Source organism: Eulemur rufifrons, chromosome 20, assembly GCF_041146395.1.
Source record: "Eulemur rufifrons isolate Redbay chromosome 20, OSU_ERuf_1, whole genome shotgun sequence".
Lineage (NCBI taxonomy): Eukaryota > Metazoa > Chordata > Mammalia > Primates > Lemuridae > Eulemur > Eulemur rufifrons.
The window spans coordinates 25,214,095-25,233,813 of record NC_091002.1 but is presented as its reverse complement, the minus strand read 5'-3'; the positions used below and the strand labels follow the sequence as shown (position 1 = coordinate 25,233,813).

Sequence of the window (19,719 nt, the reverse complement as noted above, 5' to 3'; positions counted from 1 at the left end):
AAAATGCAGCACTTTGTCACCTGCAATAAGGAATTAGCATTTTGTTTTAAACCAATGGAAGGAATGGGGGAGTAACATGATCTAAGTTATTTTTTCTCCAGACGGAAAGGTTTTTATTTTTTCATCATGCATATAATGAAGACAAGTGCCACAAATCCCCTCTGATCGGACAAAGCCGTCTTAGGAGCATTTCACTGTTTAGAAGCAGTGATGTCAGTTACAGTGATGTCAATTACAGCACGACTACTAGGGCACAAATTCAAGACCATTAGAGTTACAGATTTCTTTCTGGAGGTTATCCTTACAGAACATGATAATAACTTCCAGTTGTAAGTCCTACAAAACCTCCTTATTCAAACTGCACTACTAAGTACAGAGTTATAGTAACAGGCCACAGCAACTAGATAACAATTGTGAATAGTCACATAAGTTTCCAAATGGCATAGAAAAAGTACATTGACAATCCTATGAATGTTCTCAGCTAAAAGCAACAAGCAGGCCTGTACAGCTCAATCCCCCAGCGAGCTGAAACACAGGAGGGGATGCACAGGGTCTGACTTAAAAGCAGCAAAATACAAAGCATAGAGCATTAACTTTCTACATACACAAGGTCAGACCGAGAGAGAAAAGCTCTAAAGTCGCAGTGTTCTGTTATTCTAACTTACAAAACACTGGTGAATGAATGGAAAAAGCAAAAATCAGGGGCTGTCCTACCATCTCTCAGTCCTGCCTTTTCAGCTGTCTCTGGCTCACTGCACTCCCTGCCAACAGCACCCTCTCCACTGTGGTAAGGCCTCCCCAGGCCCTGAGGAGCAGAACACAAGGCCTTCCATGGGGAGGGGTTTGGTGTGGTCACCACACCTCCTCCCCGCAAATGAAATGGAGACAGACAACCCTGCCAGCCTGGTGGGGGGACTTGCAGGGGACAGGCAGTTCAGCTCTCATACCTATAGAAACCCATGATGGTGAGCTTCAAGTTAGTGACAAGGTAAAAACAAAAAAGAAAACCATGGTGAGTTTGGACCTGGTAGAGGAGGAAGAAAAGAGTCGGGGCTAACAGGGGCTACCGTTAGTCTAAAAGAACACAGCATAAAATGTAACGATTACCTAGTCCTGCCCCTGGCAACTTCCTGGTCTCTTTGTTCAGCAGCCTTTGCACTGTCCCTTTTTAAAGATTCTAGGCCTTGCCGAAGGGGGTGGGGCATGGGAGCAGAGGGGGCAAAGAGAGTGCTGCAGTCTAGAGGACAAGCTCTCCCTCTCTGGGGACAGACGAAGGGAGGCAAATTCAACAAGAAGGTCTGTCTCCTTAGCCGTGTGTAAAAATCCTTGCTTCTTCAGTTGTTTTTGTTTCCGAGCCATCACTTTAAAGAAAAATGACGTGAGAGCTGGGCAGGTGTAGACAAGCCCCATGACCAGAAACCCCCTCCCCAGTACCCACAACCTGGCAGCCTGAAAACATGTGGAGGCAGGGAAGCTGGCAAAGCTGCTGGATTGGGTGCGGGTCCAGTGACTCGGGCTCAGGAAGGTGGATTCCTGGAAGGGATCCCGTCCTTGCTCCAGTCTTGAGCACATGCCCAGATGTGCCAGCCTGGTAGAGTTCCTGGGGGATTAGGGGATCTCCTGGGCATTGGCAGGTGGCCCACCTGGGTGCACAGGCAGTTCTTGAAGTACTCGTAGATCTAGGAGCAGGCAACAGGGCTTATGATGGTCCAGGTAAAACTCATCAGGAAGGTGACAGCCAGGCATTGGTGGGGCACAGCACAGACCTTCACGAGCTGATAGCAGGCTGTGATACAGGACCAAACGGGACAGGAAAAGCAGTATGATCACAAAGAATGTGCTGCCAGATGCTCAGAAGTCCACTTGGTGGTAGCCTGGCCTATGCTTCTGAAGCCATGGAATGTCCAAGTCTGGTTGGCAGCCGGCACTAAATGCACACCCTTCATCTTGGGTAATGAGATTCAGCTTGCCACACCCAGTGCGTGGGGCCACGATGAGCACAGCCAGCATGAATATAAAGCCCAGCATGTTGTGGCCTTGAAGCAGTATGCCTCGAAGGGGCACTGGTCATCCTAGTGATGACTTGTGGGTGCCTGTGTCAAAAATGGGTGGGAAGGCCACTGTCATATAGATAGGTCCAGGCCATGAAGATGATGGCAGTACACATCCGCAGCATCGAGTGCTTGGTGTAGATGTAGTGGCTTATGACAGTCACGTGATGTTGACCCAGAACTGCATGAAGGTCATGTGGAAACAGTAGAGACTGGCCATGAGGGCCACAGTCTGGGAGCTGAGTTCATGAACATGCAGAGGAGCCAGTGTGCACAGAACAGAAAGCAGACAGCAAAGTGCTCGCCACTGGCCTAAGCCCAGGTCCACAGGTGAAAGCAGGGGGGTCTTACGTAGCCACCACATCCTAGGGCAGGACTTAGCCAGACTGGAATCCGTAGGGCCTAGGAGGGGCCTCTATGGGCCACCTTGCTAGGCCTCCCCTGGCTCTGGGGGACCTCTCCCCCAGCAGGTAGTACTGCAGGGGGTTGGGCCACAGTTCATCCTTAATAATCTGGGCAACCCTGTCGGTTTCTGGGAGGCTGTGCTGTGAAAACCAGCTGAAGAAGCTTCGGACGGTCTCCCGATTCCTGTGTACCAGGGGCGGAGGTTCCTGGCCTCGGTGCCATCGGATACGAGTTGCAATAGACACCACTTGGCCGGGGGCTCTGCACTCATACTCCTTCACTAGCACCTTGTTCCGGAAGTAGGGGTTGCTCCAAAAGCGGAACTTGAACTTGCAACCTGATCTGGCGTGCCTGAGCTCCCTCACCTCCAAATTCATCAAGTAGCAGAGCATGTCTTCATCTCGGGGGCTAATCAAGGTTGACAGCTGAGGGTGGTTCAGGAAGGCCGTGACCCAGAAGCCCGGAATATTCTGGATGATGAAGCTCCTACGAGCTAGGTGCATCCTGCGCATCCGCCCCAAACTGCGCTGGAGCCCGAGGTAGGCCCTCTCGGCCTGGGCACGCACGGCCTCCAGCTCCCACTGGATGGCCTCCAGTGGGTTCGCGACTCGGCCATCACGGTTCTGGGCTGCCTGGGCCTCACGGGCCTCCGCGCTCACCTCCCGCTTCTCCTCCCCCACCTGCTGCTTCTCCACCTCCTGCGCTGCCTTCTCCATGAAGATGGCGCCCTCCTCCGTCGTCACTTCCTCGGCCTTCCCGCTGGCTCCCGCCCGTGCCCCCCGGCCGTCTGCGCCACAGGTTTCTGGGGCCTCGTCTCTGACCAGGCTGTTTTCCAGGCTCGAGGAGGTCGCCGCGGAGGCGGCTTCCCGGCGTCCAGGGCGAAGCGGAGCAGCTCCAGGGCCCGCTGAGGGGCCGGGCTGGCAGCGCTCCTCGGCCTGTCGGGCCCGGACTGCGGGAACCGGGCGCGCGCCCCGCTCCTGCGCAGGGCCAGGCCGCGGGTGTGCAGGGCCGGGCCGCGGGTGCGCAGGGCCCGGCCGCGGGTGCGCAGGGCCCGGCCGCGGGTGCGCAGCGCTTTCCCGGGCTCCCTTCCCCTTGTCCGCCATCACCTCCGGGAGCCTCCGGCCGGGAGAGGGTCGCGGTGCTCGCCCAAGACTGCGGGTTCTGCGTGAGGGGCGGCGGCTACAGGCGGCTGGCGGCGGCTGGCGACGGCGGCGGCTGCTGCGGCGGCGGCGGGACCGCGGACGGGACCGCGGACGGGAGGCTCCGCCCCTCGCGCCCCTCACCCCCTCTGGATGTGATTCGCCAGAATCCCTTGGCCTGCAGGCCTGGCGGAGGGGTAGCGGGCTGCTGGTGGGGGCGCGTCCGCAGGCACCAGACAGAACCGGCCGCAGATTAGTCGGACGCTGGCCGTGGAGGTGGGGAGAAGTGCGTACCAAGCAAGGGGCAGCACGGAGCAGACGCCAGGGGACAGGCCCCACCCCAGTCAAGGACAGTTATAACCTCTAACAGCAGCCGAGCGACTGCTGTTACCGGATCTGCGGTGGGCAGGTGGGAGTCGCCCAGCTGCCACACTGCAGTGGTGCTTTGGGGCAGCTGTAGAACACTTGCAGCCTTGCCCGGGATAAATTACCCTGGCACTGCAGAGGGCTCAGGAGGTTTCCCGTGCAAAGACTGATGAGACCCAAACTGGGAGCTACAGATAATGGCAATAATTGCCAGGCACATGAAGGTGATTGAAATATTCATGTGGGGAAAGACAGTGATGGAAATACTCATGTGGGGAGAATAAGCAAGGTCAGGAGTGGAAGGATCTAGGGCAAGGGGCAAGGAGCAAGGGAGGGTCTTCAACGCTGCATACCAGGGAGCGAGTGCGCATCGGCCTGGTTTCCCCACAGGAGCTGGGTCCTCCTGGGCTGGTTGGCTGAAACCAGGCGGACCTTGCTTCACCTTCCACGGGTGGGGAACCTGTGGCCCTAAGGAAACATGTAGCCTTCCTGGTCCTTAAGTGTGGCCTTTTGACTGAATCCAAATTTTACATAACAAATCCTTTTATTAAAAGGGGTGCAGCAGAGAAAGATGAAGCTTTTCTCGCCTCCTTTGGTGCTTAAAAAAGAATAATCTTGAAATCAGAAGGCCACAGGTTCCCCACTCCTACCGGCTTAGTAGGCCAAGGCTACATTGGACCAGCCTCTGTAGTCCTTGATCTGTGGTCTCAGCTCCCAAATTTGTGAGCTCAGTACGCCTAATGCCCACTTCTGCCTGCAAATCCTTGCCACCTCCTCCAGAAAGCCTTCAGTCTTCTCCTCTCTGATGGATACCACAGCTTCCTCATCTGAGCCCCCACACCTATACTGGGGTATACACCTCTGAGAGGGCAAGGTGGATTTCCTTGGGGTCCTAGCTGGGGTTCTGACCCATTGGGGTAGACAGTTGTCATTTGTCAAGTAAGCATAAGGCCAAAGAGATTAAGGGCCAGCCCACTCCCTTTGTACACAAACACCTGCACTTGTTAACACCCCCGGCCCCGTGGGCTCTTGGCCTGGACACCAAGTGACATGCATTCCTTGGCTATGAACACTGGCTCCAGACCACAGGAAACTGAGTTCAGTCTGAGCCCTTAATGGGAGGATCTCAGCACAAGGGGTGTGGTCCAGGAACATGGTGTCTCCCTTTGTTGAGACTGGCCAAGCAACGGATGTCAGGTGAAGCCATGTCAGCCGCTCAACAGTTTGGTCTGAACCCAGTGATTGGGCACAAGTGTAGGTCAGGTCAGGTCCTAGGTCTGTCATCAGCTAGCTGTGAGCCTCAAGCAGTGCATGACTATGGTGGACATCTGTCTTGTATAACCAGCATCCATTCTTCATCCTAACAGTACCCCAAATTTCCTTTGAGAAATCCGTCCTCCGCTTGTCTTGGCGTTCTTCTCACTGGCTCATGGTGACTGCTTGTGGGATGGCCCAGAACCCCATCAACGCCAGTGAAGCAGGACGCTTCCTGGGGCTTCCGTGAATGAAAGGAGTGGAGTCTTCTTTCCTGAGAGCCTGGAATCATGGCAGCATCCTATTCCCACACAAAGGGGGAACCTACTTTTTAGTGCCTGAAGATGAAGTCACAAGTACACAAGGTAGGGCAGAAAGAAATAGGAAGGAATGCTAATGCCAATCACGTGTGAGCTACTGGTTCAAACCTAACCTAAAGACTGCTCTGCATCTGGCATTTACAATTTTTTTTTTTTTTCCCTCCAGAGACAAGGTCTCACTCTGTCACCCAGGCTAGGGTGCAGTGGATGATCATGGCTCACTGCAGCCTCCAACTCCTGGGCTCAAGCGATCCTCCTGCCTCAGCCTGAGTAGCCGGGACTAGAGGTGTGCAACACCATGCCCCGCTAATTTTTCTTATTTTTTGTAAAGACAGGGTCTCACTATGTTGCCAGGCTGGTCTCAAACTCCTGGCCTCAAGTGATCCTCCCACCTTAGCCTCTCAAGTGCTGGGATGATAGAGACAAGCCACTGCGCCCAGCCCTGGCATTTTCAGTTACATGAAATTTCACTGTTTAAAGCCAATTTGATTTGGGTTTTCTGACCCTTGCATCCAAGATGATTAATTGATAGGATGATGCCACTTACCCCAAAGACATTCAAATAAGATTTTTAATTTCTAAGCACAAAGCCTGTAGGTGTTAATGGGAGGGGTTGTAACTGTCTACCCTACACTCACCATCACCTTGGATGCTAAAGATGTCTGAAGATTCCAATTCTTCCCAATTCCAGGCTCTCTCCAACCCTTTCCCAATCAGACAGGTTCACAACTTCCAAACACATCATTCAGAAGTTTTTAATAAACAACTTCATTATAAAAACTTTTGAAAAGGTAATTCTGTAAAACATTGAAAAATCTACTTTAACAAAGATACGCCCTGTGCATTTTTCTAATGGCACTTATATTTTACAATTAAAAACCTTGTTTTATATAAAGCCAAAAATACTCCAAGAGGTTATTCACTGTGTTTACAAAGTGCTAGAAGATTTTTGTCTTGTATTTTTCTCTTTAAATTATCTGGCGTTACAAAAGAGTGGCTCCAAAGCCTTGACCGCTGGTAGGGAGGGAGGAGCATGTGAAGTGGTGTTTCAGGAGTTCTAGTGCCAAATATGCAGAGGTGGAGAGGTGCACATGGGGAGAATCAGCTAAAGAAGTCAGCTGACACACGAAGAAACTGGACTGGAATTCTTCCAAACCTCTCCACAGAGGCACCAGATTATCACGGCGAACACCCCTTTCCCCTCGCCACAGACCCTACTCTCCAGTGGTGAAGGTCACAGCCAATTCCTTCCACAGCAGGTTCAGAGCTCCAGGAGAGGCCAGGGTGGGGTCCCAGAGGAATCTGGACTTTTCTGGCCAACACCTGCCTAAGGCAAAGTTTCTTATTACATAAATATCCTTGTTAAAAAGCAAAATATTGATCCTGTACAATATAACCTGTTAAAAAAATCGTGCTTAAAAACAGCTCCTAGATAAGAGGGGAGGTGGAAAGAGGGCGGAGAAAACTGCTACCAAAAAGGGAGGGTGGGATTTAAAGGGCTACTAGGGAAGGTTTAGGGCAGTGGGAGAATTCCAACTTAGGACAATATCTATGAGCAAAAAAGTAATCACACCTGCTTCCCGGGTTTCCATTAAAAAAAGGTTGAAGGGGAAAATTTCATTGGTGTTCCTTTCCCTGCCTACCACCTCTTTAAGATGGTGCAGAGATCTTTTGAGCTGGTACCTGGGCATGTCATCCCTTGCACTCCGCCCTGACCAGCTACTGTGTAGGCTGGGAGGTGCCTGTCCCACTGTTCAGGACAGCTCATCGCTCACAGGTGCTGGAGGTGGTGGGGAAGGGGGACATCACTCCTTTTTTCTGGTCCCTGATTGGTCTTTGCCACATGCCATGGCTCCTGTCCTGGGCAGATGCCCCTCAGGCTCTCATGCCTCAGTAAAGGTACTGAAGTGAGTCTGGGTACTGAGTGTAGGATAAAGCTGCTCTTATCCTTTGAACAACCAGGCCAGTAAGGCTTTCTTTTTTTTTTTTTTTTTTTTTTTCAGTTTTGGGAAGGGGGGTTTAAGAAATGGCTGGGTGGCTATTGTCTGAAAAAGAGGTAAAGGCAGATAATATTCCTCTGCACCAGCAAAATTCACAGTGATGGGAAAATTCCTTGTGGGTGGTGAGGGCATTGAGGGAAGAGGAGGGGAGACACAGGATGGAAGGGAAGAGACAGGAGTCGGGGGAAGGCAAGAAGACAGGACAGGGGCTGGGGGTAGGCCCCAGTGACAAGGTTTTAAATAGTTACTTTGCAGGTTCTGAGTTTCCCAGCATCTCTTACGGGGAGAGAGAATTCGAGGGAGGGACAGGAAAGAGCAGACAGAGGACAGGACTCCTCTAACAGCCCAGGACTTTATATTCTGTGGCCAGAAGCCCGTTTGCCTCTACAGACTGAGGGTGCAGGGAAGGTGGCAGGCAAGGGAAGAAGGGTGGCTGGGTCTAGCGATGAAGACCAGATACAACAAGGAGAATGGCAGCAGTGAGTCCCACTTGGATTCTCACATACCATTTCCCGTAATACGAGTCCCGATAACATGCACAGCATGCAGGAGGTGTCTGCGTACCAAGGTAGACGCTTTTTAAAATAAACCTTAACTAGTCCCTGGGACTCACTGAAACTATTTAGAAGCAAATTGCCTAGTCTGATTCTAACCTTGCCAGACATTTTTATATCTGGTTTTGTTTTTTTAAAGGTATCCCAAACTACCCTGCCTAAATCAAAACACGCGTATTCACTCCACGTTGCTTCCAATCAAGGGCCAGGGAGCTAAATTTTAAGGCTTTCACCTCAAACAGGAGTACTGGCCTGGGCTGAAGCAGAAGCCTGAGTCTTGGACCTGCTCAGTTCCTGATAAAAAACCAAAGTGAGTCTAGACAGAAGCGGGGTGGGGAGGACTGGTGGGAGGCTGAGGCAGTTCCTTGGTAGTTTGTCCTGAAACCCTAGTGGAGAAGCCAGCAACAGGCACTCAGTGAGAGAAGTGCCCAGAACCTGCTGGCTGCATCTGTAGGAGTTAACAGTAAAGAGGTAGAAGTGTGTTTCTGAATCAGGTGTCTCAAGAGGGTCCCACAATGGAGGTCCCTGAGGTGCCTCCCTTCCACGAGTGGGAAGTGGGAAGCCCATGCAGAACTGAGATGAAGCAAGGATGGGGTTCGTCTGGGCTCTGGGCAAGGGCTTTGCTATCTGTAGCAATGAGCCTCCCCAAGTCAGAAGACAACTAATCATCTGTTGCAAGAAACCTCGTTGGATATTAGAAGCAAAACTGAAGGGGGCCACAAGAAGGTCGAAGTTCTTTGATGGAGAGCAGAGAAACTTATGCATAGTGGCCTGAGTCCACGGGGACTGCAAAGTGGAAGAGACAGAAGGGACATTGTGGCTAAGAAAAATTTTCGTATGGGGGGGCAACAATGTACTTAACTGCCCAGTCCTAACTTTCTGAAAACTCTTCTTCCAACAATTCCACAAATTCCTGGAAAAGGGACAGATAGGAAGGAGACAAACGAGGGGCCATACCCTCTCCTTTGCTATCCACTCCAACCTAGAACCCAGAGTGCCTCCTTCCAAGACTAATAGCAACAGCGCATGATGTTCCGGGTGGGGTTTAGGGAATGGGGAGGTGATACAAGTATGTGTGCCTTTCATTTCTTCCCCTCTCCAGTTCAAAAGGAGGATGAAGGGGTCATGATGTACTTGGAGAAAAACAGAACTGCAGACCTGTGAGAAAACCGCTCCGATCTTCTTGCCCGTCTCCTGTGGACGCTGCCGAGGAAGGCAGGAACAGATGCAGTCATGGAAGATGGCAGAGACTGAAGCAGTCCAAAGTCAGTTTATTTCCCCACGGGGGAAAAATGTGACCTCAAGTGAAGAGAAGTCAGTAAGACCCGACTCCGCCTTGTAAACAGGGCTCCAGTTAACACCAGGTACCAAACGGTTCAGGCTGGTGCCAACTGGAATGGACTGGTGGGAATGGATTCACGGTGTGTAAACAGTGTTCACTGCAATCATTCTAAGGCTAACAGCTTGGCAAGGGAGGTGAAATGGTGTATCTGAGGCGACTGTGTAAACGGTACCGTTGCTGGACAACACTGACTGGAAAGGGAGGTGCTGGTACAGTAGGGATGGGGCGGTCGGGAAGAACAGAGGCTCGCTCTCCTGCCTGTTAGTTGGAAGCAGGCGATGGAGCCAAGTGACCTTCTACAGCAGGGCCTGACCAACTGACTGCTGCGGGGTCTGCAGGTTAGGGCCAGAAGGCGGGCTTCTTGGGCGATTTCTCTTGAGGTCATCCAAGACGAAACCCTCTGTGTCTCCAAGAGGCCTCCCCCTTCTCCAAAGAGGAGGAGGTTCTGATGCTTTGGAGAGGAAGAGGACTAAGTGTGGCTCCCGATTCAGATCAAAAAAAAAGGAAAAATACCTGAAGTCCTATGGTGTGAGATCTTTTCACGGGGTTGGGGCTCAAAGCTCCTCCTGGAATCGATCCTGGAGCCTGAAACCCCAAACCAAGTGCTCCATACAGACACTGGAATTTTTTCTTTTTGAACCCAGCTCTGAAAGCTCAGCTGCCTTCATGGGGGACACGGACGGGGTGGGTATTATGGCTCCCTGACAAAGCCAAAGACTGAGCTGAGGACCTCTGTGGGGGCTACTGGAATGCTTGGTGGAAACGAGGCAGGGTGGTGCTACTCAGGCCGGAGGTGAAGACAGGAGGCAAGGAGTGCAGAGGCCCAAAGTTCAGTGGTCCTCCAGTTCCCGGGGAATCTTGAGGCTGAGCTTGCAAAGTGGTGAGCAGGGGCTGTGCCTCAGCCTGGGAGTAGCCCATTACCAGGCCTCCTGTGGCCCCAGGTGGGTTACATGGGGGCAGGTTGAGTGGAAGAAAGCCCAGTAAGTGGGAGAAGTCCACATTAGCAGCGCAGAGGGCCTCAGAGAGGTTAGCGGGGCTCTTGGCGAGCAGTGCTTCATCTAGGAGGGCCGCAGCTGCCGCCGGCTGAGGTGAGGCGGGCTGGGGTTCAGCGGATGAGAGAGACAGGCTTCCAGGAAGCTCCGCCAGAAAACTATCCACCTCCACTTTGGGCAATTTGTCGGGCAAGTATGAGGTAGATCCAAGCTGGTATTTTGGAGGGAGCTGAGCCGGGGAAGAGATAGGTGAGGATTCCAGAGGGTAGCTCATACCCATGGGCAGCGTGTTGTGCACCAGGGAGTGTGGCACACCTGCACTGGGCACGGTAGGGATGTGGGCGCCATACATGCCCATGGGCAGCATGCCAGGAAAGGCCTTGGCCCCCATCACGTCCCGAGAGGCCATGCACAGCACAGGACTCAGCTCTTCCTTCACGCTAACCGTGGAACTGCAGCTGAGTAGGCCTAACATGTCCACTGGCTCTGTCTTGATCTTGAGCAGCTCCTGCGAGTGGCTCTTTTTGACATGACGCGTCAGGTGGTCTTTGCGGCCGAACCGCTGGGCACAGTACTGGCACAAGAAGTCCTTACGGCCTGTGTGCACCACTAGGTGCCGCCGCACATCCTTACGAGTGTAAAACCGGCGGTCGCAGTGGTCACAGGGGTGCTTCTTCTCCTTGGCACCACCTGCTACCCGGCGTGAGTGGGCCTTCAGGTGCTCCAGCAGGGCCTGGGTACTCTCAAAGGTCTGCAGGCACACCTTGCAGCTGAGGTCGCCGCTGCTGGCAGCATGCATAGCCAGGTGGCGCCGGTAGCCCAGCTTCGTATTGTAATTCTTACCACACTCAGAGCAATGGAGGGCCTCTTTGTTAGGGTCATGAGTCTGCAGGTGGTTCCGCAGATGGTCCTTACGGTGAAACATCTTATCACAGTACATGCACTGGTGGGGTTTCTGGGCTGAGTGGGTGGCCATGTGCCTGGGGATAGGGAAGAGGGATGGGGAGAAACCAGAAAAGAGGGGAGATCATAAGGGCTGAATGGACAACCAATGTGTCCATTAACAGGAAACTAGATACAAAAACTATGGTAAAGCCATGCAATGGAATACCATGCCAGGTATATTCTAGAGATATCCTTGCCCACCTGCAAAATCATGTACGTACTGCTATTCTTAGCAACATCATGTGTAGTAGCAAAAAATCAGAAACAATCAGAACATCCAATCAATAGGGAACTGGTTACATAAATTATGATGTCTATAACATGACTCAATTTTTTAAAAAATGAGGCAGCTTTATATGTACTTACATGGAACAAACTTCTAAGAGATACAGTAAGTGGGAAAAAAAGGAAAGAGGCAGAATAGTGCATGTAGAATAGTACTCAGTATGTAAAAAGGGGGAAAATATTTGTGACATTTGCTTGTCTATGCTTAAAACATTTCTGGAAGGATACACAAGAAATTGACATGACTGGTTGCCCAGGTGGAAAAAACTAGACAGCTTATAGGTGGGCATAATGAAGAATTTTCAGTGTATAACTTTTGGTGCCTTTTTAAATTATGAATTATGTGAATGTATTTCCTTTTCAAAAAATTACACTTAAATAATTTAAAATGACACGAGAGAAAATGAAATGTATCTATACTTTCTGATCTAGAATGAATTCCCAAGTTATATAGGGCTAAGTCAAAAAAGGAAGTTCAATACAGTACATGTAATATAATCTCTTTTAAAAATAAAAAGGGAAGGGAATACATGTTTGAATGTCTCAGGAAGGATACACAAGAAACTAGCCCCAGTGGCTGCCTTTAAGGAGAGGAACAGCAGCTTCAGGTGTAAGGACAACCCATTTTTCACTGAACGACCATTTGTACCATTTGAATTGCTTGCCACATAAACCAGTAACACATTAAGAAATGTTTTAATGGTATGGCACCTCAGTGTCCCTTGGTTTACCTGCTCCCTTGGTTGGAAAGCAGCTCCGAATGCAGGAACCGCAATCCACAACTTCACAGTACATTCAGAATCACCTCAGCACTCACAGTTTGCCAGGCCCTGCATAAGCTGTCATTAACCTTGTCCTCCAGAAGAGGAGGCTGAAGCACAGGGCAGCCCCACCTATCAGTCAGCAAGTGGCAGAGGCTGGATTTAAACCCAACCTTCTTGAGACCCGTTCACTCAGGTATGCCACAGCTGCCTCTAGTATAGCACCCAGTGGTCCTTTCTACCTGGAGGGTATCAAACATTACCCTCATGCTACATGTGCATGTTCAAGAGTGCTCATGGCGATGGGCGTTGCTATCAGCCTCTTATGACATAACTGACATGATAACATATAAAAGCGAGATGCTGAGTGATCCACAGTCCATTTACCTCATGTTGCAGTTGAGGAAACTGAGGCCTAAAGAGGTTTAGTAACCCACCCAAGATCACACAGTAAATTACAGGGTGGAGTCAGGGCTCCTGCCTCCTGGACCAGGACCTTTCCTGCAGCATCTCAGTGGCACCCAGACCATCACTGAGAAAGTCTAAGAGGATGGCCCTGACTGGAGTCCCCTAAGATACAGGAGCACACAGAGAATGAAAGCATTCCTGAGGATCGCAGAACTGTCACAGGAGTAATTCTAACTACCATACTACCCTGCCGCCTATTTTAGTTCCTTCCTATCAACTGTTTTCCAGATGAGGAACTGAGGCTTTCTGTGGTCATCTTGTTCACGTATTTACTTGTTTACTGTCTGCCCACGCTACTAAGACCGTAAACTCAAGGAGGGCCAGCACCCAGCTCTGTCTGGCGCACTGCTCTGTCGAATAGATGAATGGATGGTTGGACGACTGCACATCAGGCTGCTCTATCTCATTTGTAAAGGGCAAGTTCATGATTCCTCTGATAGAAAGGCAAGGATAAAATCAAAATTGCTTTCAACCAGGCCTCCCCTCCCCACCAAGGCAACCAAAGCTGCTCTGCCATATCTGCCTTACACAAGGGCTTTCACATTCTGTTTCACTTTAAGTAGCAGTTCTTGAGCTTACATGCTTCATAAAAGCAGCTGGCCCAGTGGGCACCAAGGAGATAGACACGATCACCTGAGTAACAGGCTGATTCAGTGGAAGAGGCACTGCAGGACCTAAGATGATATGTGATCTTGGGTAAATTATGTCCCCACTCTGAGCCTCCACTTTAAAATTTACAAACCAGACCAGAGGGTCTACTTTTCCTTCTAAAGTTCTAAGACTGATTCCTAACTTCTGGCTAAAATTCTAACCATCACCTGACAGGGGTGGGAAAAGGAGTATTGGAAAAAAATGTTGAGTCTCGTTTGTTCATGGCTGCCTGGTATTGTAGCCATCAGATAACTAGTGTCTGAATCAAGTGATCTGAATAATTTTTAGTGAGTGATATCAAATGTCTGGTGTTCAGGGTACACTTGTGGGACAAATTAACCTTCACTCTTCTTAACTCCACTCTTCCTAACATTCAGCAGGGTGTCTCTGGCTTTGTTTTCTGGAAATGTCAGGGCAGGAAGAGGTATGAGAGTGTCACCTACCTATACAGCTTGTATTTGGAGGCAAAAGCTTTGCCACAGTGCAGCTGAGGGCAGCTATACGGTCTCTGTTCTGGATGGGGGAGGCTGTGAGGCCTCAGCTTCTCCCCATTTGAGAAGGGTGTCCCCGAGATTTCACATTGGCACTTCACTTGACTCTCCGCCTCTCGGCCCCGAGGCCTGGGAACTAGTTTCCAGCCCACTTCCTCCTCCTGCTTTGCATCTTGAATCCAGGGGGGGACGCTGGTGAAAAATGTGGTCATGGCAAGGCTAATGGCGAAGGGCCATGTTATTCAGAAAGCCTCCCCATCAGCTGCACGCGGGCTCTCTGCTCTGTCACAGCCTCCAACGCAGCCTTCAGAAAACAATCTTTTCACCTGAAACATAGAACACCTGGTGTTAGGGAGCCTAATATGATGAGAACATAGGCTCTGGAGGCAGACAGATCCATGCCGTTCCAACCCCAGCCCTTCTACTTAGAAGCTATGTGACTTCCAGCCGGTTATTTACTTTCAGCCAATTACTTACTTCCCTGGCTATTTCCTCACTTATAAAATTGACATAATAATCTCCTAAATCATAAGGATGTTTTGAGGATTAAATGAGATCATAAATATAAAGCATTCAGCAAAAGGCTAGGCACGCAGTAAGTGCTTAGTGGTAACTATTATTACTACTACCAATGAGGCCAATAAGAAACAAGATAAGCCGAAAAACTAAAAGACTTAAAACTTCAAAATTTTCTCTTCTGGACCTCACTTTTATATCCTTTCCACTAAATCTAGCGATAGCAGTTCCTCCTCTTCCTAATTACCCTAGCACCTCCTCATCCACTACTTTCCACAATTTTCCTCCTCATGGAGGTGTGAAGGTGCAATAAAATGCCCAAAAGGCAACAGAGAAGGAAGGAGAAGCCTTTACTTAGGAAATTTACATCCTGGAAAGTCAGCCCCTGCACCAGATGTGTTTCTTAGCGGTGCATCAACATCAGTAGGTTCTATCTGAGGTGGTAATAGCAGACTCTTAGCATTTTCCCTAAACCAGTACTGGTCCCATCCTGACCTCTGGGTCTTGGGGTCCAGACCATGCTTCTTTAGCAACACCCTAAGGTGCTGAGTGCCCCCCTACAGACCCTCAGAGTACATACATATGCACTTCTCCACTATGAGCAGGTTAACATACTTGCATTGGAATTTAGTCTTCACCACCACACTCTGATTCTTTGAGGACTCATATCACATCTCTTTCATGTCCATATACCTAACATCTAGAAAAGGAATCTCAACTTTCTTTTAGATAAGTAAATTAGTATTGAATTCAAGTTGATTCTCAGGGACTAACTTATGCCCAGGAAGTTCTGGCTAAAACCGGGTTTGCAGCCCTTTCAAAGTGGGAAGCCAAAATCTTGAGGTCTGATTACTTCTTTTGTTGAGGGAGGGAGGGGCTGGTACAAGGTGACACAACCCCTTTCCTGACACCAACTCAGAGAAAGAGGATGGGAGTTACCGTACTGCCTCTCAAAAGGGGATGACAGGCCTTCATTCATACTCACAAACTTACCACAGGTTACCAACTGCAACACAATCTACTTAACGGGGGATTCCCTTTGAAGATACCATGCCAAAATTTGGTCATGAAGCTCTTCCATGTGAAGAGAGAACAGGGGGTGTCTGGGGATTGTCCACCAGAATCTGGGGAGGGCTCCAATTGCACAAACTAGTTGTGGGCCACAGAATGCTTGCTCAGCTCATTAGCACCTGCTGCTTACAGTGACCATTCATCCAACAGACTGGCCGTGAACGAGATGATGGGATCAGCGGGTTCATGCCCCAGAGAGCTTTGCTCATCATCAACATGAGCTATGTCCTGTTCAGGAACCATTCCTCTTGTTGAAGAAACATTGCAATGTAACATGATAAACATTTCCCCATCACGAGCAGAGATTTGCCTGCAAGATCTGCATAAAGGTGGCTGCATTTTGCATGAATCACATGCTGGGAGGGGTAGGTAGCACTAAAAACTAGTCCCACTTGAGCCTTCAAGTCATCATGGCGTATTTGCCTACTTCACTATAAACCTCAAAGGCCTCTGATGTCTGGCTTTCATTGTTTAAGTCCCCTCCTCCTTCACAAGGGTGGAATTACCTGTTTATAATACCAGTGATTACTACGCACCTTGGAATTGGGTAGAGAGTGAGCTCAAGTGTGCATGTTTAGTTTGGAAGGAACTACTCCTATCTTCAAAGTCAAATTCTGCCCCCCCTTCATATCTGAAATCATGCACCTCAGCCTCTGGAAAGTTGGGAATGGCAGCAGAGGGAAACAAGTCACATCACTTTGGCTGATGTGAGAGGGTAGCCTAGCCCTGGAAATTCCGCACAAACTCAGAAAGAGAACAGTATGTCCCCACCTCCCACACGTCCACCTCATCTGTTCTCCTGAACAAGCACAAACAAGACACAGCAGTTTAGCACACTGCTACTGAAAGAGTGAGTAATGGGCTTCTAGGAAAGAGGCTGGTGGTGGCTAAGAAGAGATCACGAGGTTGTACTGCTAGAACCAAAGGAGGAAAGTAGCAGCCATGTGCTTGCCTTGATCTGCATTTAATGGGGATGTGGCCTTAAAAAGAACCCTTCTGGGGATCCAGTCTGTCCTCTGTCTCCCTCTGCCCTTTGTCTGCAAACTCCTCTCTTCCAGAAGATTCCTGGATTTGTCTCACATAATCAGAAGGCCTGTTCCTTCAGACTTCTCCTCCCTCAGCAAAACTGAAAGAATTCTACTTCTCTTTCAAAGCTGCTCTTCTGGTCTCACATTCTAACCTTAACAACTTTAGAGAAGCTGACAGAACCTGTTTCCATAAAACAAACACAATCCCTCCCAGTTACTGGTGTAACTCAGTATATTTTCAGCCTAAGATTCTTTCTGGTGACTGATCTGAAAGGGGAGGTAGTGTGGAAAGAACCTTGGACTTGCTATCAGAAAAGCTGCCACTTACTGGCTGGGAAACCATGGGCAGGTTACTTTATTTCTCTGAACCTGTTTCCTCAATTTCTAAAATAGAGATTTATTCTCCTTATCTATAAGATTCTTGCAGAGGATTAAGTAAAATAATGCTCTTGTAAGTGTCTGACATAAAATGTGTGCAGAATACATGCAGTGCTCTCTCTGAGGTGTGCCTCTTTTCCACATGAGGCCTGAGTAATACTTCTTTCCCCGCCTTTAATGTTACTTCTCAGGGCTCAGAGTGAGTTTACTTCCTTTCCCAACATCTCCCCAGAATGCAGTCTTCCCCTTTTCCCTCACAACTAACCCCAGTACACCCTCTCTAACCAGCCTCTTACTTTACCTTCCTCCAGCACCATCTCCTGGGCCAGAGTTCTCTCTTGCCCAGATGGCCACTTTCTTATACCCTCTTCTAACAAGGCTGCGTGCCCCAAATAGGAATGCTTGCCAAAACTGCATGTGACCCTTATGGGAAGCTGCAGCTGAGACATACTGCTCCCAGCCTGTCCGTCTTCTGTTGTATGCCATGATGCCTGCTGCCCTCTGATGAAACTATAGTTTTTATGGTGTTACATCATCTCTATAGAAACTGCGTTCTTTCTCCATTATTAGCCTGTTTCCTCATCTGTAAAGCTAAAAATACTTACCTCACAGGCTTGTTGTAAGGATTATTTTAGTCAGGTATGCAAAGGGCTCAGCATAGGGCTTGGCCTGCTATAAGTACCCAACAAAAGAGAGCTATTATCTTTGTCTTTGTATTGAGTTGCATGTTCCCACCTTCTGCCACACTCAAATTCTCCCAACTCTCCTCCCCCCACCAAAAAAAAAAAAAAGAAAAAAAAAAAAAACCACTACTGAGAGATAGCACTCCTGCAGCAAGGAAAGGGTTAATCTCTGAGTGTTCTTAACTAAAGAGACCCACAGAGGATTAACAGCTCCACTTCAGTGACTACCCTAAAATAGCTTTTATCCCTCCTGCCCAAGAACTACTTGGGGATCTGAAGAACTCAATTCAACACCTGCCGAAGGAAATATACCCCGGAACGTTCTTGGGGTAGAATCTTCCCTTAAGCAGAACCCAAAATAGCAACTGGGAAACTATAAATAGACTTAAAGAAAAAAAAAAAAAAAACAGGTCTTGACCTGGGTACTAGAAACAAATCCAAAAGACACAGTGGTTGGCTGGAAAACAGTGAGAAGGAAAGGGGGGAATGGGAATGCTGCCCCCCTCATGCAGAACGCACTCTCTCTCTCTCTCACTGACACACACGCACACACACCCTCCAGAGTGGTGGGAGAATTAAATTACAGGGAGGCTGGAGAGTCTCAATGACTTGCATCATTCCAAGAAACATCAAACAGGATTAGCAGGGGTTAGATTTACTCTCAGGCTGCTAGTTCTTCTGTCAGTGTAGATGGGCCCTCTTTGGAGTCCCTTTGATTCACTATTTCCTCAGATTCCTGCTGCCTCCCACTACTGGGGAGGCCCTGAGCAAATGGCTGCAACTCACTACAGCCCCATTTTCACAGGGAGGAAACCTGATTAGACACCCCTCTTCCCCCAATTTGGTGGCCTCACCTTAAGAGGGAAGGATTAGAAACCCAAGGCTAGACTCTATCACAGTCCAAGGCTGACAGGTGGAAAAACACACAAGCCAGGAGACAGGCTACACTTGCAGGTGAGAGCACCAACTCCCCCAAGCAGCTGTCCCCTTTTCCCCACCGAGCTGGGACACAGCGTGGGGCTGGATTTGCAGGAAACAATCTGGCTCCCAGCCAGCTTCTAGCCCACCCCACTGTGTGGTGGGAAAGGTTACATTTTCCCGGGACTGGAGGGACAGCAGTAGACCGGTGCTGGAGAAAGAAGGGAACTTCAGGGAGGAGTCTGGAAGGGATCTCAGGGATGGGAAAGAAGAGCAAGTACGGTAAGGAATCATGAGCAAGTTATCTGGGTCTCTAAGGGACCCCCAAAAGAAAGAAATGGGATTCTATGGGCTGGAGCGCTCCAGGGGTTGACGACAGCTAGATAGTTGAAGATAGTCTGAAATTCAAGAGAGTCTCAAAATCGGTAACCGGATGGACCGTGTCTGAAGTTTGGGAATATGGTCATTGAGGAGGGACCTACAGGTAGGGCTTATTCGGGTTCTCCAGACCCACCCAAGTATTTGAGGGAAGCCTCAAAAGGGGTTATGTAAGTTTGGAAAGCGAAACAGGGTAAAGAGCGGATCTTCTGGAGCAGGAAAGGGGGTTATGTGGGTCTGGGTAGGCGTGTCTGAAGGAGGGAGCAGGTGCAGCTTATCTGCGTCCCCCAGACCCGGGTCTCTGGTAAGGTCAGCAGCGCGTTATCTGGGTCTCCAGGGAACCTGGGGGTCGGGAGTAGGGGACTCCCAGGACTGCGTCTCCGGATCTCGAAAGAAAGGGGGCCAGTGGGGCTTCTTCGGGTTCCCCAGACACACGTATCGGGTCCAAGGAGAGTTTTCGTCACCCTGGGGCCTATCTGGGGCCGGGTTGGCTCAGACTGGGCCCCCGGTTCGGGGTGTGGGCGACCGCGCTGCGGGGCCCGAGATGAGGGGCGCCGCCGCTCCGCGTATAGGGCGCGCGGACGCAGCGAGACGGCCTCCCGCCCCGCTCCCCGCCGTCCCCCGGGGCCCTCGCCGGCACTCACCGCGCTCGGGGCCCTGCGCTGCGGGCCGGGCCGCGCTCGGGCTCCGCCAGGCCAGCCCAGGCCCCGGTAGTGGCGGCGG

At 50.2% G+C, this 19,719-nt stretch overlaps 2 protein-coding genes across 2 annotated transcripts; both read right to left on the bottom strand.

Moving 5' to 3' along the window:
• Positions 1–102: 102 nt before the first annotated feature.
• Positions 103–3,609, bottom strand: LOC138400503 (putative testis-specific Y-encoded-like protein 3). The gene has a single exon (XM_069495392.1). The coding sequence runs from the start codon at positions 3,557–3,559 to the stop codon at positions 2,429–2,431; it is 1,131 nt and encodes a 376-aa protein (XP_069351493.1). The 5' UTR covers positions 3,560–3,609; the 3' UTR covers positions 103–2,428.
• Positions 3,610–6,410: 2,801 nt separating this feature from the next.
• PLAGL2 (PLAG1 like zinc finger 2) lies at positions 6,411–19,709 on the bottom strand. Its single transcript, XM_069495540.1, has 3 exons — positions 19,641–19,709; positions 13,977–14,350; positions 6,411–11,403 (listed from the first exon to the last, which is right to left on the bottom strand). Exons 2-3 carry the CDS (start codon positions 14,234–14,236, stop codon positions 10,173–10,175), a joined length of 1,491 nt encoding a protein of 496 aa, XP_069351641.1. The 5' UTR covers positions 14,237–14,350; positions 19,641–19,709; the 3' UTR covers positions 6,411–10,172.
• Positions 19,710–19,719: the final 10 nt, after the last annotated feature.